Here is an 18,419-nt window from a genome sequence, read left to right as displayed (position 1 = left end):
CTGGCTGGATCCAGCCGCCTGTATGCAGGGTCTCCTGTGTCCCCAGAGTGTCTGTCCACCGAGGGGCACTGCCCTGGCTCTGTCCCTACCTGCATGTACATAGTCACCCCCACTGGGGCCTCCGGGTCTACTTCTGTAAGGTAAGTTGTCACCAGAAGTGATTTCTAAGGCGTTTTGGGGCCGGGCTTTCTGAGTTGAGGTCCCTCAGCCCCTTTTTCTGTCTGAATGACTAAACGCCTCACTCTTACTTTTTCTCAGCCCCTTTTTCTGTCTGAATGACTAAACGCCTCACTCTTACTTTCCCTGTGCCCTGCGTGGGCATTTCACACAGATCTAAAAGTTGCTCCCAGAGACTGCTGGGCCCCCCGTGCAGTGTGTCCCAAGAACACTGATAATACCTGAGGTTCTCAGAGCCTGGATTACATGCCGGGCCTAGTGCTTAGGGCTTGTGATGGGTCGCCTCGTGACTCTTCCCGCCAACCCTGCGAGGTGGGTACCAGTGCTGTCTCATTGCCCAGATAACAAAGCTGAGGTTCGGAGGCCTGAGGAACTTGACCAAGCTCCCTTAGCCAGTAAGAGAGGTGTGCGGTGGCCCCTGCCCTTCCCTGTCCTGCCTCCCACATGGAAGTGGGTGTGCGAGAGGAGCTTCTTTTTCCGTATCCTCCCGGCCAAGTTACTGAGTTAAATACCATTTGCCTTCAAAGCCCATAGAGTCCATCTATGCTGGGAAGAAAAGGGGGGGTGGGTGGGAAACCACCATCAAATTCCCTTCTAGTCATAAAAATGGATGCAATGTATTTTTTCTGGCATTCCAATTACATAGACGTTTGTCGCCAACTGTTTGGTCTAACACAGAGTGTTCTCTCAGCTGCCGTTTCTCCTCTCATGTTTGACATCATTAGTCCACAGGTCTGGCAGGCACTGGGCTGGAGGGATCACTGGCTGGGGAGCCTCACAGGTGAGCTGGGAGCCAGCTTCCCCCGGAAGGCAGAACTCGGCCCTCTGATGTTCCCCGGGTGGTCCTGGGGGGTTGGGTAGAGGCGAGGTCCTGCTTTCCTCTCTCCTCTCACACTCTCTCCACCCCCCTCCTGTGCCCTTCTCCAAATTGCGCCCCTCCTGACATGCACTCACAGACCCCTCCCTTCTCCCCAACATGGAGCTTTGGGCATAGCAAGAAAGAACCAACCACTCATGATCAGAGAGCCACAGGGACATGGGAAGAGCCCTCTGATGCTCTAACTGATCACCCTTGGGGATGCAGAGACCCTTCAGAGAACCCTTTCCCCCCGGAGCACCTCTTTGAGCCAGGGTGCTCCTCTGGAAATCCCTGCAGAGGCTCAGTGACCCTTGGTTCAGAATGCTGGAGAAAGGGTGTCTGTGTAGGTGGGAGTTAAGTTGAACCCTACCGTTCTTTTCAGTTCTCTGTGGTGCTGGCATTTAACTTTAAGGCATATGAAAGCATAACAAGGAGACCCTCAGCAAGACTGTGAAGTAGGAGAGCTTTGGGGCCGGAGACCTGGGTTTGAGTCCTGACACTGGCACTTTCTAGCTGTGTGACCTTGGGCATGTCACTTAACCTCTCTGATTCCCACCCCCCATCCTCTCATCTGTAAAGTGAGAACCACATGCCTTCCTTGCCACCTTGCTGGAAGGATTAAACAGGGTCCCATTTGAGAAAAGGCCGGCACATTCTCAGTGAGTGCCAGAGAGGAAATGTCAGGAATTTACAGCAGTGAGATAACAACTTCCTGTGGAACCCCACAAAGTACTATCTCAGGAAGGGGCAGTGCCTGGGGTGGATGAATGACTGATCAGCCAAAAGGCAGATAAGGATGAATAGCTCTGAATGGGGGACCCGTCCCTCACTAGCACTTCAACCAAAGCCCTGGTCCTGTACCCGTAAGGGGAGGTGAGCGTGCAGCCAACCCAGAAATTCCTGGGCTTTTGAAGTTCATGGATTCATACCACAAAACATGCCTCATGTTCGGTTGTGCAGTCATAAGGCTAATAAACTGTCGCCAACAGCCTTGTGGACCATGTGCTAAGTGTCCATGGTCTCCCCGACACCTCACATACATTATCTGTACCTCATATTACACTAACCCTGCAAGTGAGGACCACTTCCCCCGTTGCACAGAGGGGAAACTGAGGCAGGGGGTGTGTGGCTAACAAGTGGTGGAGTCGGTTCGAGCCTGTGTCTCTTTGGTTCCAAACCCCATGCTCTTCAACTCTGGAGGCCTGCCGGGCCCTCAAGCTCGCCTGCTGCCCCACGGGGTGGCCCTCACCCGGAGGCCCCCCGGCAAATAGGCAGATAGCTGGGTGCTGCGCCTCGCCCGGAGCTCTTACGTAAGCAGCCGGGCTGCAGCACGCGGAGGCTCCATTCAGCTGCAGGGAGCCAATAGCCCGCCGGGGGCGGCCCTGGGGGTGGCGCCGGCTGGGGTGGGCCGGGGGTGTCGTCAGCCCCCAGCACCCCCAGCGCTGCCCCGCCGGCCAGGCCTGACACCGGGTTACGTCGCCTGGCGGCCTCTGGCTGCAGCTGGGAGCACGCCTGGTTCCCATTCGGGCCGCTGTGGTTTTGATTAGCTGTTCTGCGGGGCGGGCCTGGTGGCGAGTCCATGGGAGCTCCGCGGGAACAGAGGGCCCCCCGCCCGGCCGCCGCGGCCCCCCCTCCTGGCAGCCCCAGACTCCAGATGTTCCGAGCGCTCGCTGGGAAGGCCTGCTGGCGCCACGGAGGGCAGAGGGCAGGGAAAGCACGCGAGCTGGAAGCCCAAGCACTCAGTCACCGCAGGCCCTGGCAGCCCGCCCAGCCCGCTGCTGGCACATTCCCCAGCTCTCCCCTGGCCATCTGTTCCCAAAAAACCCTTTCAGAGCCTCATCATCACTCAGGATACAACAGCGCGAGCAGCTGGTTTGGAGGCAGAAGGGAAAACCGTGCAAAAGGTCCTTTGTGAGAGAGGAAACTCACTTATGAATAACAGGGCTGGACGCCGTAAAAGTTGGCGGCTGGGATCCTTGTTTCTCAGGCGCCGCTGTTTTCTCTGGACTTTTTATCTCCGGTTTTTATTTTGTTTCCCCTCGTTTTCTTTTTATGTTGCTTCTTCCTCCTCTTACACCACTTATGACTTTTCTTCCTCCTCTAAGGTGCCCGAAGACCACCTAATTAGTTCTCCTGGACGCTGCCAGACCCTCTTCCTTCTCGAAACAGTTGAAATTGGGGATCATTGGAAGGGACTGTTTTCATAAAACCTGGGCTGGAGGGGACAGACGGGAAGGAAGGGGCCTGGGAGGGACACTGTGGGCAGGGCCCAGCCGTCAGTGTTCGGGTCTCGGACAAGAGGCAGAGAGACGCCAGAGATAATGTGGAGCACCCCCCCCCCCATCGGCTCCTCAGAGCAACACAGAGGTGCTTGGGGAACACAGTGGCGTTAATAAACACCCTCGTGCTCGGGCCCCTCGGCTGATTGCACTATGACATGAAGCTTTTTTAAGAACTGGCTGTCTCTGCCAGGAGCTTCTGGGAGATGTCTGCCTGGAATCTGGGCACCTCCTGGGAGCAGTCACCGGGTGGCCTGTTGGGAGCCCACGGGGTGCTGGGGCAGGGCTGGCAGCTGGTACACCAGCATCGGGGAGGAAGGGAGATAGCAAGGCATGGCCCGCCTTCCTCACACCCCCTGGAGCCCGGATGTGGAGCTAAGAGTCAGGCAGGGGGCTGCCAGGTGGAGGTGGGGAAAGGGATGCCTCCCAAGTGTTAGAGGCTGGTGATTTCATGGAGGGGGGCATGTCAAGGCCAGGGGACTGGGGGTCTCCACTTTCCTTTCTCAATTCCCCGCACCCCTTTTCCACTGCCCCCCCACCCCCATCCCAACAGACCCAGAAGCTCTGGAGCCCCTCACCACAGCAGTGGGGAAAGCCTGACATCCCGCGTAGGGGGGTGCGGGGCTGGCTTCTTCCAAGCCAAGGACTCTGGGCATTGGAGGGCGTCTGTGTGTCTCATCTACCTTGTACCCAGGCCCCTGCACTTCATTCCTTTGCCCTCCTTTCCTCTCTCCTTCCCTCCCCATTTTAGTTGGAAAGAGGCAGCTCCGGAAAGGCCAAATATTTATGTTTATTGCAATTCAGGGCCATTAATCTCACCATCTGAAGGGCTCCGAGCGGGCTGAGATCTACCCTCCCTGCTTGGTCTCAGTGGGCAGGTGTCTGGGTCTGGACTCTGAAGCTCACCTCCGCTCTGCCCTGGGGCTGTGTGACTGGGTGGCCTTGCTCAAGTGTCCTATCTGGAAGATGCCCAGCCTGCCTCCCGGACCTGCTCAGGGGTGGATGCACAAAGTATGTGAAATTGTCTTGTCAACTCTCTCCTCCCTCCCATGTCTTCTGCCTGAGAAATTGGTCTTCGTACAGCCAAAGGTGAGGAGAGCCTGGGCAAGGAGGAGGGACCACTGGCCTCAGGCCCCTGGTTGTAACATGGAGCCAGCCCAGTGACCAGAAATTGCTTTCCAGCCCTGAGGCTTTCAGAGGACAAGGCAGGCAGAGGGAGGACAGGCCTGCCCACCGCCCAGCCCTGAGTCCCTGTACCCAGCACAGCAGGAGGCCTGGATCAGTGCCAGCAGGCCTCGGTTCCTCGCCTGCCCTTGAGCCCCTTATCCCCTTTCCACCGCCCCTAGCAGACCAGAAAGCTGGTTCTAGGGGAAAATATCAATCCCTACCTTCCTTGAGCTCCTAGTAAAAATATTTCTGGAGGGAGAAGTAGGGAGCCATTCCTTCCTTCAAGACCCTCCTGCTCTCCACCCAGAATTCACAGCCCGCTGGGACCTGGCCCAGCTGCCCAGCCGCTCCAACTCAGTCGGTCCCCACCTGAGCTCCTCCTAGCAGCTCTGCCACAAGCCGGGTCTGACTGCCTCAATCCCCCTGCTCAGGACCCTCAGGGGCTCCCCCCAGGCCAAGAGTAGAGGCCACACCCCTCCCCCAAGTGACCTGGCTCTAGCTGGTCACTCCCCGTGTCCCAATTTACACTCTAGCAACAAGGAACTCCTCGCCCAAAGGGGCTATTTTTGGTCTCTGTGCTCATGTTGTCCCTTCTGCCTGGAATGCCCTTCTCCACTGTCTGTCTGGCTAACTCCTGCTCATTCTAGAAGGCTCAGTTCCTGCTGGAAGCCCTCCCTGACCCCTACCCAGCCTCCTCTTCAGGGCCTCACAGCATGGCCACTCTGCAGCCTTTACCACAGGGGTGTGTATAGTCTACTTCAGGAACGTGTCCTGTGATACACTGTGAAGTAGTGATATAAGATGGTCTATTGTGTGATCTACTGGAGCTCGTGTTATGTCATTACATTATATTTTTAGCTGGTACATTACATGACATATTACATAATATTGTAACCCTTGTGCTACATTACGTCATACAGTGTTTGTGTAGTGCGCTTCTCTAGCCAGACTGGGTGGCCTTTCACTTTTGTGTCCCAGCTTCTGGCACATAGTAGGCCCCCAAATAATGATGCAGCGTTCCTTCAACTAAAATCCACATAGCGGGCGGGGGCTGAATCTTCCTATGCTGAAGGCAGAGACTCGAGGGAAGGATAAACTAGGGGCTTCAGGACACAACCAGAGAAATGCCCGTGTGTTCCCTCAGGCCCCTGTTTGGGGATCTTATGTCCTTATTCCCTTGAATCAGTGAGGAAATCTTTGCAATGCAGATCACAGAACCCCCTCAAGCTGCAACTTAAACTAAATAGGGGCTCCCGTTTCTCAGGAAAGCTGAAGGGAGGCGGCTGCTTCCTGGGCTCCAAGGCTTCTTTTGGTCTTTGCCTCATGGCTGCATAGTGGCTGCCACAGCACCGAGCACTTCATCCTCATGCTCCATCCAAAGGCAGGACAGGAACTTTGCTGGAAAGAGCATTTCCCCTCATCAGTTCAGTCGCCCTGCCCAGACATCCCCTACCTGCCCTGGAAGAAGGGGTGCCCCCCCCAACCGTAACTGAGAAAGGCACCAGGATCTCTCAGCTGGGAGTGCAGCAGGCTTAAATAGCCACGTGGCTCCTCCCTGGAGGATTGACCCTATTTTGTGACAGGGTGGTTTTCTTCTCAGTGGACCTAACCAGGGTCACCACCTTAACCACACACATTTCACCATGGCTCCACAAAGTCAGAGCCAGTAGCTCCATTTTCAGCAGCCAGCACTGAGGTTAAAAGAACCTGGGGAGGGGGGCACCTGGGTGGCTCAGTCGTTAAGCGTCTGCCTTCAGCTCAGGTCATGATCCTAGGGTCCTGGGATCGAGCCCCACATCGGGCTCCCCGGTCCGTGGGAAGCCTGCTTCTCCCTCTCCCACTCTCCCTGCTTGTGTTCCCTCTCTTGCTATGTCTCTCTCTTAAAAAAATCCTTAAAAAAAATAAAAATAAAAAAAAATAAAAGAACCTGGGGGGCCAGGCCAGGCCACTAGTGTGACCTTGTACCTCTCTGCACTATGTCTTAGAGTTTGCAGAGCCCTCTCGTGCCCCTTATTCACTTGCCTCCTACAGCAGCCGCCCAGGATGCACATTTCTAACCATGGCAACTAGATGGGGAGGCTGGGACCCAGAGGTGAAGTCACCCAGCTCAGACAGCTGGGCAGGCCAGGCGGGGTGAGGCAAGCTCCTCAGCCCCAGACACAAGTGCTTCTGAATCTAGACCATCTCTGTCCTCTGCTGCCCCCAGGGTGGGAATGTGAACTGCAGAAGGTGTCTGGCAGTGCAAGACCCCGGGGGCCGGGACAAGTGGGTCTGAGTGTCAGCCCCGCCACCCCTCTGCCCCCAGTGACTTAGAGAAGGGATACCAGACTGGGCTGCCCACCTAGGACTTGATTCCATTGCCAGGCAGAGGACACCCTGTCTGTCCCTCTGCTGTCGTGTGTGTGTGTGTGTGTGTGTGTGTGTGTGTGTACGCACAGGTGTCCTGGTGAGTCTAGGCACCATCTGTCAGGGTCGTGTGGGTTGAGTTCCTGTCCAGGGGGGTAGAAGGTGTGACTGAGAACCACCCACCCACTGCACGACCCTGCCGCTCTCCTGCCCCCGCATCCCCACCACCACACACACAGCATGTGCCTGGGCAGCCAGTGTGGTTTTTTGCCAGGTTGACCTGCTTCGGCCCACCCACCCCCTCGGCATAGACACACAGCGATTCTTACTTGTTCGGTCTCTTTAGTTACATAAGCAGAAAAAGATGAAGAAAGCATGAGGACCCTGCACATTTATTTAAGAATAAATACTTTAGAGTGTTTACTATGTACCAGGCATTGTTCTGGGTGCCAGTCACTTCAGAGAACAAAACAAACAAAGGCCCCACCCCTTGGAGTGCAGAGCTCGGGGACACAAAGGCCATGCATAAAAGCTCATGCAAGAGCCCCAGGGGGGCCTTCTCCAGAGCCCACTACCCTTAATCTCTGCCCAATTCTTACAAGCTTCACTCCCTGGTGTCTCCAACCAGAGCAGCTGAACAGAAATAACCCACTGAAGTGGGAGGTCAGCTCCTGGAGCAGGTGCAGGGACAGCACCCGGAGTCACAGCTGGTGCCCTGATGGGGTGGGAAGAAACAGAAAAGCAAAAAGAGCAATGCCAGACACTCCGGAGGGCCAAGAAGCTCGTGCCATGTAGTGTCGTGGGGGAGGGGGCCCCAGAAGCCTCAAGGACCTGTGGAGTCTCCTGTGGCCTGATGTTTCTGGGCTTGACCTTGGGTTGTCAAGAGGAAGCTAAAGTACATCCAGTAACGTCTGACTGAGAATGCAGGGAAGTGCATCAGTTATCGGGAAGGGACCTGTCCAAGCTGTTTGGCACAGAAAACACGAGGCTTCCTTTCTCTGGGGAAATCTGCTCCCGGGGAAGGGCTGGTTCTAGGATGTCAGCGCGGGGAGGGCAGGGCTCCTTGTCTCTGGCTCATTGCAGGATCCCCAGTGCTTCCAAGGGAGCGGGCATGGTGTAAACACGCAGTAGATAGTTGCTGAATGAACGGAGGGGCGGAGGGCTTTCCAGTTGCGGTCCACAGCGTCTAACAGGCAACTCCTCTGTGCCCAGTACAGACCGGGACCCTGGCAGGCTGAGGTGCAGACGCAGTCCTGCCTCGGGGAGCTAATGGGGCAAATGGCAGGGAGCCACACACACACACACACACACACACACACACACGTGCGCTCTGACACGGGGCTGCCCAATGCCCAGTGCTTTGCATTGCCACCGTTGTGCTCCTGAATCCTCCCTACAACATTGTGCAGTAGATCACGGTTATTACCATTTTATAGGTGAAGAAACGGAGGCACAGAGAGGTGAAGTAACTTGCTCAAAGTCACACAGCTGGTAGAATGGGGAAGTCAGGATTCAAACAGAGGCCGTGTGATGTGCTCCTACGGCAGGGCTTATTGTCTGTGAGTAGGTGTGTGTGTGCCCGTGCATGTGGGTAAACTACTCGGTTCTCTTCCAGTCTTGGCCTTTCCCTGGTGCAGCTGGAAGCTACTTTTGGGTCGTCGCTGATGGACAGGCAGGGTGGCAGTGGGTAAGGAGCCCTGATCAGAGATATCCCACCCTGGCCTGGATCCCACGGTGCCTCCAGAATCTAGCTGTGAGGGGCCTAGGGAAAGTGAGAAGGAGCAGGGGAGGTGTTTTTCTCACCTTAAAACTGCATTTGCACAGTTTTTATGGAAGTCACTTGATTTTGGGGGGCTGTCCGGGGACCTCATGACCACCTATTATTTCCCCCACTGGTCCTGAAATAGCCACAGCTAGGCTCCTTCCTGGGGGTCTCCTGGAGACACCCTGCGGTCTTTGCAGAGGCTCGCTGGCCAGCACCGGGCAAGAATTGGCTTGTCTGCTTGGTGTGCCATCACCCCAGCTGTCAGTTGCCGTGAGGACTGGGGAGGGAGGCACCGAAGATGCAGAGGAGTGGTGGGGAGCGATCCCCAGGTGGGGAAGAAGCAGGCCTGACAGGGATCTGTCGACACGATGGTTAGGTGTGAGTGTATGTGTGTAGTGTGTGTGGGAGTGAGGGGTGAGAGTCATGGGTGAGGGCCGACCGGGGAGCTGCCAGGGAGCAGGGCCGTCCTCATCTGGCTGGGCCACCTGTCTGCCCAGCTGTCCACTCCCCTCCTGTCTGAGTGCCTCCTCTGGTTGTGGGGGCAAGGTCATGGGCTCCTTGGGCTCCTGGGGTCTGGAAGAGCAGTGGGTAGCCAAGTGGAATTGGCTGGACAACATCGCAGAATGGGAAGCAGATGGGAAGCTGCAGCAGCTGGGCCTCAGACCCTCCCTCGGGCCAGCTCGACCCTCACAGTGCCCTGTGCTCTGGGGGGGGTGGGGGCCAAGAAAGACAGGCTGACGGACGGGAGAGATAAACAAAGGAGAGGCCAAGAGAGAGTTGGCACAGAGACACACAGGCCAAGCATGGAGAGAGAACCTGAGAGACTGGCAGCCAGAGAGAGTGGCCTGTAGCCCAAGAAGGCGTCAGCATGGTGGGGGCTGTGGGTCTCCCTGGCCGTCCCTTGCAGGCTCAGTGAGCTCCTTATGGGCTCTGGCCCTGGCTCTGGGAGTGCCAGGGCTCCCAGTGCCAGCCACCTTTCCCTTAGGCTCAAAGGACAAAGACTGAGATTTTCTTAGAACCCAGGAAGGTGGCGGCTGGGTGGATGGCTTGGGGACTTGCCAGACCCGCTTGCCGGTGAAGAAGCTGCTCTCCAGAGGTCAAGGGGTCTGCCTTGCTGTCCTGCATCCTGGCAGGGTGACCTAGGGAAGCCAGGAAACTGTGCCAGCCTCCATTTCCTCATCTGCAAAATGGGAGCAGCGATGGCCACTTCCCCAGGAGTGTGTAAGACAGCACACGCAAAGGAGTAGAGCATGGCGCCCGGCACGAGGCCACCCTCAGTAAATAAATAGTAGCCCTAAGCACTGATTCACTCACTTCTGTCCTTAGGCCTAGGAGGATAGGGGTGCCGAGGACGACAATGCCTCTTCCTTCCTTCAGGAGTTCACGGTGGAGGTGCTTGGGGTGAGTGAGGGGATGGTGGCCATCATACCACCAGTAATTCGTGGCACGGAGGGATGTAGGGGTCCATATATGGTGCCTCGGGAGCGCAGAGGAGAAGCACATTTTTCCCAGCCTGCAGTGGAGGTGGGGGCAGGCGGGTTAAGAGACTGGACTCCAGTTAGCTCTGATTATCCCGGACTGGGGAGACAGCAGGGACCCGGCCACAAAACCCCGCCCTCTTGGAGGTTACGGTCCAGCCGGTAAAGCTTTAGGACAGTGTGGGGTATGTGGACAGCGCCCTCTCAGTGCTCGCCCGGCCCACCGGGGACCCGGCTCCACCTCTCGCAGCTTAGCACAGGAGGGGGCCCCAGGGCTACCTGCTCCCAGCCTCAACACTGTCTGATGCGGTGGATCTTTCTTATGTCATGGACTGACTCAGGTTGGAACGGATCCACTGGGCTCGGGAAACAAGGGGCTTAGACTGCCGGACCCACTCATGCTCCCGGCCTGGGGGGCTGGGGCCCGCTGGGTAGGGGAGCCTCTTAGCAGCGTGGACAGCTGTCTGCACACTGTAACCTGGAGCCCCTGGCAAGCTCGGCCGCTCCTTGAGGAGCCAACCCAACAGCGACCGGGCAGGTCGACGGTGCGGACCAGCCGCAGTGGTTTGCGGCCTCACCCCGGAGTCACGGTATCGGCTGCCCCAGGCCGGGACTCTGACCCCGTGCCTGTCACAGGGCTGGCACCCAGTAGGGACTCAGTACGTCTTTGTTAAGTAAATGAATTCTCCCGATTCATGGTCCCCAGGAGGCTTCTCCCGGCTCACCAGGGGCTCTGGCCCCAACTCTGCAACTCTTAGATGGCTGGGACCTCAGAGGGCCCTCCCAGCCCGGACACAGTGGGATCCTTGATTCACACCATGTCCCCACCCTCGGAACATAGCAGTCAACTCCAACTGCTCATAAATTTCCTGCCTGTCACCCCTGGCGCCCAGGCCAGGCGAGGTGGGAGGCGCTGGGGGTGGGCTGGTCCATACCTGCTTCCAGTTCCCTGGGAAGTTGGGAGGCCAGAAGCCCGGGCCTGTGCTTGTGCCCAGAATAATCTCAGCAGCGCCTGGCCCACGGAGAAGATGGGAAAACACATGCGCCAAAGGCAAAGGCGTCCGGGGGGTGGGGGGGCTTAGGGCACAAGCACCAGCTTACGGTGCAGTTGGCACGACCCAGTTCCACTTTCTTAAAATTCTATGTCCGTGTCAAGGATATGTAAATAATAAACATTTTCTAAAAATAAGTAAATAAATAAATAACCCAAACAAACCAACAAAATATACTCCATAGGTGTATCTAAGCCTGAGAAAAGTAAAGGAACGATAGTCACCCCACGTTCCCAGTGGGGAGATTGAGGTGACTGAAATTTTTCCCTTCTGTTCACTCTTCTGTACTTTGTACACTTTCTGTAATTAACATGCACTACCTACGTAATTTTTTTAAAACTTAACTGCTTGACTGAGATGACGTCAGTTCACCCACTGGAAGTGTACAGCTGAGTGGTTTCTCGTATTTTCGCAGCTATGTGCAACCATCACCACGGTGCATTTTAGGACTTTCTTCTCAGGCGAGAAAGACACCCCGTATGCTTTAGCTCTCCCTTCCTACCCCACAGTCCTCCCTGCCCCCTGCCCCCAGGGAGCCGCTAGTCTGTGGGTTGTGCCCCTCTGGACACTTCATGTGAATGGAATCCTAGAACATGTGGCCTTTTGTGACTGGCTTCTTTCACTTAGCACACTGCTTTTGGGGTCCATCGTGTTCTAGCATGTATTAGTACCTCCGTCCTTGTTCTGGCCGAATAATATTCCATTGTATGGATACACCATACTTTGGTTATCCAGTCATGAGGTGATGGACATGCCTTATGTAATTTTAGAAATTGTGTCTATTTTTTTAAAAATCCATCAAAAACAAATTGGTCAATATGACAGTTGGTTCAATGTGACTATTTCTGATTACTTGAGACTTTTCAGACTGTGATGCCATTTTTATATTTTCGGACACCCGTTCGTCAAAGGGAGGACCCAGCTTTTTGCAGGGACGTGAGCCAGCACCTTCCTGTGCCTGCACGGTGTGCCAGGCCCTGCCAGGGCCATGGCTCCTTTGTCTCAATGACTCTTGGCAACTGGCCTGGAAGGCAGGTACTATTACTGTGTCCTCTTTAAAGATGGGGAAATTGAGGCATGGAGAGATGAGCCCGCCTGTCCAGGGCCCTGTGGCCTGCTGACTTTGGGGCCACAGTGGACCTCACAGTTCTGCATTTGCAACCAAGCACAAAGGCCCTTCCCAGCCCACATGTTGGTGCACTGAGAAGTGAAAGATAAAATAATACCTAATAGTGTGGGTCTGGAAAATACATCTCCCACGTCGTCCCTGCTTGTCTTTTTTTTTTTTTTTTTTTTAAGATTTTATTTATTTATTTGACAGAGAGAGAGAGAGGGAGCACAAGCAGGGGGAGCGGCAGGCAGAGGGAGAGGGAGAAGCAGACTCCCCGCCGAGCAGGGAGCCCGATGTGGGACTAGATCCCAGGACCCTGGGATCATGACCTGAGCTGAAGGCAGACACTTAACGACTGAGCCACCCAGGTGCCCTCCCTGCTTGTCTTTCATAGTTTTGTTTTAAAATAACATTTGAAATCTGACTTCTTTTTAGGAGAAACAAACAAACAAACTGTCAGGATTTCCATTCCATTGGATCTTTTTCTGCATCTGGAAGAATATATCCAAATTGCTAAAATAGAAAAAAAAGGATAATTCGAAAATAGTGAAAAATGGTTAAGTAGGTAGAGTGGACTGAAAATGAATATGAAAATCATAAACTGAAAATGAGTTTAAAAGGTAAAACACCTGAGATGGCAGATAGAGTCATTTTTTCAAATGCCCCTAAAGTGGTAAAATTGCGCTGTAGTACACAGAAGTGATCGAGAGAGGAAGCCAGTCCTCGTAAAGCCAGAGAAAAACTTGGTAAGCAGAGGAGGTATAATTAGAAATAAAAAAAACGGGACGTGAACAAAAGTGAAAAAGGTGCAGCACTGTTCCAGGTTTCATAATAATTACCCAAAGTTTCCCTGAAGTGTAGGCATATTTACAAAAATGCTAAGTTACATTTGAAACGGGAAACATATTCCGTGGTATATAAAAGCTATAGTAAATAAAATGCCTGTGACTGGAAATATTTATTCACTTGTTCAACTAATATTTATCGAGGCGCTCCTATGCATCCGGATGGTTCTAGGCTCCGGGGCTTCATCAGCAAACAAAACAGACCGTGTCCCTGTCCTCGTGGAGCTGATGTTCTGGCCACAAATGAATGGACAGATCAAAAGATGATTTCTAAATGTGATAAACTCAACCACTTTGCCACACTGACCAAATCCCCTCCATCGAACTCAACACGTCAGAACCACGGAAAGGGACCTGGGAGGCCATCTTGTCTAGTCACGTTCAAAGTTTATTTTCATGGCAGACTCTGTTTAAAGGGTATCTTCTATGGTAAGGGGCTGGGACTTAGGGGGCTCTTTAGAGCAGTGAGCCAAGAGCCTTTCCCAGCTGCACCCAGAGCCTTGGCCCACAGAGGAAAGACCACCCACAAAAGGTCAGGGCTGGATGGGAGTCGAGAGACCCTTCTCACATGCTTCTCACATGCGGTGACACAGGATGTTGCCCCCAGCTCCATGCGAAGGGGTCTGTGGTATGGTTGTCACAGTGGGGAGTATTTGCCAGCCATTTCCTCTGTATTTGTAATTACCTGCCTGTAATTAATACACACACACACACACACACACACACACACACACCCTGCCCCTTCTGAAGGGGCATCCGTGGGTTTGTCTCCTATACCCCAAGCATAGCTGGTCTCTGGAAGAAATCTGACTGAGGCTGGACCAACCTGCTGCCCCCACTGGGCATTTGGGTTCGGATGCTGAGGCAGAAAAGAAGCAGATACTTGAAGTCCAGGGAAGGGCCACAGATTGCCTCAAGGTGCAGTTGTGATCACAGAATCAAATGAATTCAGCAGATAGTGGGTAAATAAAGCCAGACAAATTTCTTTACTGCAGGACTTTTTAGAGCCTTTAATATGCTTTAATATATGTAGTGACTTTCCAAGATGGGGCCAAGGTCTGTGGTGTTTCCCAGACTTATGGGCTGTACCTCACCTGTCTAGTATTCTACAGCAGACCCTTTGGGGAGAGTGCATGTCCATGTATATGTACTTACACATGCTGTATAAGTGAAGGAATTAAAGCACAGAGAGGGAGGGTAAGTTCCCCAAGGTCACAAAGCAGGTTAATCTCAGAGGAGGTCCTGGCACCTAAGACCACCTAGTATTCTTCCCCCCATGCCCCATTTGACATAAGACTTCTTTGGTTGGTTGGTGCATGTGCTGGGATTCCTGCATGGAGGTGGGCGGTGGGAGCCCAGGTCCGCGTAGACACCAGGGAAAGGGTGGGATGGAGCACGGGATGGGGCACTGAAGGTCAGGCTTTGGGGAGAGGAACCGGCTCCATTGCTCTTGGTTGCTCTTGGGTGGTAGTCATGGCTTCCGCAGGGTCCGAGAGCCAATAGAGGGCTTGGGACAGGCGCCTTGACGGAGTGGCCAGTAGGACAGCTCGGGCCGCCGGCCGAGCCAGCTTCCTGCGCCTTCCCCCAGACCGCAGGTGGGCGGACAGAGAGGGCCCGCCCAGGCAGCCAGCGCCCGGCTGACGCGGGCTGTAAATCACCCCTGGACCACAGGCCCTGTGCCCTCCCCATGGGTTTCCTTCCCGCCTCTTAATCCTCCTCCTCAGACTCGGTCCCAGGAAGCAGATTCCTGCCGGGGCCAGCCCCGCACCGCACGGCGGGCTCAGGGGAGGTGAGCCTGGACGCGGCGCATCAGGATGCTCCCTCCTCCCGCGTTCCTTCCTCCCTCCTCAGCCTCCGTTAGCTGGGCGAACCCCCCTCCTCCTCGGACCCCCACCTCCAGCCCTGCCGCCGGCCAAGCCCAGCGCCCCAGGCCTGCGAGGCTCCCCGGGGCCTGCGGTTGGCAGGCCCTCCAGAACCGTGGTTTGGCGGCGGCCCGGCTCCCCAAGGCTGCAGTTGAGCCGGAGCGGCTCCTCTGTGGTAGAATAAACACTGTCAATCCGGATTCAGATCCGCTGTGGCCAGCTTCCCGCGCCTCCTCCAAACGGGGGCGATAGCTCACCTCTGAGATGGGGGATGCGAGCAAGCCCCCTGGAGTGGCAGAGGTGCCCCGCAGAGGTTTTGCTTCAGAAACATGCAACTTAGCTGTTTGTTCGGGGTGGTCGCAGGAATCACAGAGAAGCGGTACCTGGAGCTGCTTCAGTAGGAGTGGGCTGCACCAGGTTAAGGCACTGCCATTACTCTGGCCTGTTCTGGGAGGACGTGTCCTCGCAGACCCTCCCCGACAGCCCCTAAAGTCCCAGCAGCCCCTGTGACCCTGCCCCATCTCCTGCCCCTTCCTGGTAGCAAGTCACACCCTGTGGTCACTGTTCTCAGGAGCAACTGCAAGGCCAGCTGCCAGAGCGAAGGTTCCAGAGGTCAGCACGGTGAGGCCCTTAGAGATGGTCTAACCTCTGTGGTTTCCAAACCGTGCTCCTTAGCACCCTGGGTGCCCAGAGATGTCCCAAGCCTCACATTGGAGGGAATGCACCCTGCGACCCCCTTGCCCTGTGTCCCCCCACCCTGCTGCTCCAAATACACCAGACCATGTTTCTCTGTTTTCTGTGTAGGGCTGCCCAGGTCAGACTTCATTTCTACTGCTTAAAAGAAAGTTTGACAATTATTGACCTGGTCCAGCTGTGTCATTTTATAGATGAGAACGCCGAGGCCCAGAGAAGTCAAGTGACTTGTCTCAGGGACCCCCAGGTGGTGGGTAGATGGGCAGCACCTCGAGTTGGCCCCGTGACTCCAGGTATAGTGCTATTGTCTGAACAGGAGGGAAAAGGAGCTGCGGATGGCCATTCCCATGGGGTGTGACCCGGAGGATGGTGTGATCAGCACTAGGTATCCCTGAGCTCCCTCTAGCCCCTGCAGCCCTGCCCATTTCCCCAAACCGGCAAAATCAGCAATGGCTCTCAAATGCAGAGTGCGGAGTCAGGGGACAGGGTGGGCTCTGGGGGCAGCTGGTCCTGGGTTCAGATGCTGGCGCCGTCACTTACTGAGCCCATCAAGATGCAGTTCCCTGCCTGGGCCACACCGGTCCCTCCTGGGACAGCAGCAAGGAGTAAACGAGAGGAAGTGCTGAGGGTGCCAGCACATGGGACCAGTTGGCCTTTAGGATACGGGAGTCGGGAGAGTAGGGTTTCTTCTGACCGTTGGTTGTTTCTTTCAGGAGTGACTGGCCCCAGTCTAGGCCAAGGATGCTGCTGTGGGCCCTCTTTCTGGTCAAGCCCAAGGAGAAGGTGAGCTCTCCAAATCCAGCCTTGTCTTCTTCTCCAAGATGCCGCCAGATGCTCAGACCACTGCCTGTCAGGGTGCAGGGGCACATCTGCCTCCCTCTCACCCTCCTGTCCCCCCTCAGCCACTCCGGTGACTCCGCACTTTGCCCTCTGCCTGGTGGGGAGGGGAGAGCAAAGCCTCCCCCTTGCCCAGGGCTGCAGAAATTCATTGCCAAAGATTCCACAGAGACACTGAACAAATTGTGGTGATAACAGCCCACAGTGAGAAGCCACACCATTGCTCTATGACTTTGGCTCCTCCCATTGCCAAAGCCATCCCAAGCCAAAGACGAGTCAGCAATCCCACTGGAAACTCATGGAAGGGATGGACATTTGGTGACCATGGAAGTGCTCGACCCTCTGACCTGGAACTCTCTTTCTACATTGGGCCCTGAGCTGGCTGGGTACAAGATAAACTTTCTGGGGGTGGCGAGAGAGGGCTGGGGGTGCTTGTATGGAGTGGGATATGAGATCCTGGCCCTCTTCTTGCCCTCCCACTGGCTGCCCAGGCCTCTGACCCTGATTCTCAGTGTTCCTTGGGTCCAGGCTCCTTGGGCTCTGAGCATCAAGGCAAGGGAGGAAGGGGGAGGAAAGAAGCAATATTGACCATGCTGTACCCCAGCCCAGGGACTTGCCCCACCAGGGTCACCTAAAGGGTCTTTGCCCCAGCCAGCCCAGCCAGCCACTCCTTGCCTGTGGCCCACCCTCCTGGCTGGGAAAACAAGATGGTTCCCTGCATGACGGCCAGTAGTCTGTTCCCAGTTATGCAGAGGGGCAGAGGGGAGGAAGGGACCAGGGGAACGGGTAAGTTGGGGAAGGTGCGGGCGGGGGGGCATGTTCAAAGCCAAGGCCTGTTCCTTCCTTGTGCTCAAAAGGCCAAAGCTGTTCACACCTGTGCTCAACCATGTGCTTCAAATTGAAGTAAAAGCCCCAACATGTAAAGAAAACACTTGCTCGTGTTGAATGGACTCTGTGGGTAACCAGGACTTTGGCTGGTCAGTTGAGGGCCAGTTGTGCGGGAGGGGAGAGGCTGGTCTCGGCCTAGAGGTCGAGAACCCTTCAGGAAGTGGGCAGCGTGTGAGTGTGTGCATCTGTGTGTGTCAGGGGGTAGGGGGCCCTCACCATGACCTCAGCCTGGACTAGTGACCGGGAGGCCTGGTCAGAAACGTGAGGAGCTCTTTCCACTTCAGACCTCACTCACTTCATCCAGCCCAGGGATGCCCTCTCTTGTCTGCTCCTCAGGCTCCTGGGCTGGGGCTGGAGGGTCTGCAGCCCCAGCGGGCAGACAGGAGCCTCCTCCCCTTGCACTAATGTTTCCCAGGCACAGCCCTTTGCCCAGGACCAGGTTGTTGGGCGGGCCTGGATCTGGGACAGAAGCAGGGGATCTGGATGGCTCAGAGCACTCCTCAGAGCAAAGGTGCCCTGGAAGCCAGCCAGACAGAGTGGGCTTGGGATGGGGGCAACAAGGGGACGCTTAAGAAAGGTTGGTCACCTGGGGGCGCATGGGTGGTTCAGTTGGTGAAACAGCCGGCTCTTGATTTCTGCTCAGGTCATGACCTCAGGACCCTGGAATTGAGCCCCGAGTTGGGCTCCGTGCTCAGCAGGGAGTCTGCTTGAGGATTCTCTCTCTCTCTCTCTCCCCCCCGCCCTTCCCACTGCTCGCACACACTCTCTCTCTCTTTAAATAAATCTAAAAAGAATAGAAAGGTTGGTCACCTAGGACTCCAGGCACGGGTCACAACCCCACTCACTTGTCTCTCTGAATTTCTGAGTAATACCTGTGGCACTTCCTAGGGAAACAGGAAATGTGGACCAATGATCATCAGACTTATTGACATAAGAGGACCCTTTCTGTTATTAAAAGGTGGGGAGGTACCCCCATCGTGCTGCCAGGGGACCAGACCTATGGCCTTCCCACTCAGAAACAACGCATGGCCTCCACTCCCCACCCCTCTCTTGTTCCTGG

At 55.4% G+C, this 18,419-nt stretch overlaps 1 protein-coding gene across 2 annotated transcripts in view; it reads left to right on the top strand.

Moving 5' to 3' along the window:
• The window catches only part of ATOH8 (atonal bHLH transcription factor 8), a 31,385-nt gene extending 13,409 nt beyond the window's left edge, over positions 1-17,976 (top strand). The window contains exon 3 of one of the 2 annotated variants that reach the window (XM_032410537.1): positions 16,348-17,976. In XM_032410537.1, the coding sequence (XP_032266428.1) occupies positions 16,348-16,353 (6 nt within the window). In that variant the 3' untranslated portion in view covers positions 16,354-17,976. Of the gene's footprint in view, positions 1-902; positions 2,212-16,347 lie in introns of those variants that run through there. The other variant, XM_032410536.1, reaches the window with a different exon arrangement.
• Positions 17,977-18,419: the final 443 nt, after the last annotated feature.

The sequence above is a fragment of the Phoca vitulina genome, unplaced genomic scaffold (assembly GCF_004348235.1).
Source record: "Phoca vitulina isolate PV1807 unplaced genomic scaffold, GSC_HSeal_1.0 scaffold12, whole genome shotgun sequence".
Lineage (NCBI taxonomy): Eukaryota > Metazoa > Chordata > Mammalia > Carnivora > Phocidae > Phoca > Phoca vitulina.
The sequence above is the reverse complement of the archived record's forward strand: the minus strand, read 5'-3'. Positions and strand labels throughout refer to the sequence as shown.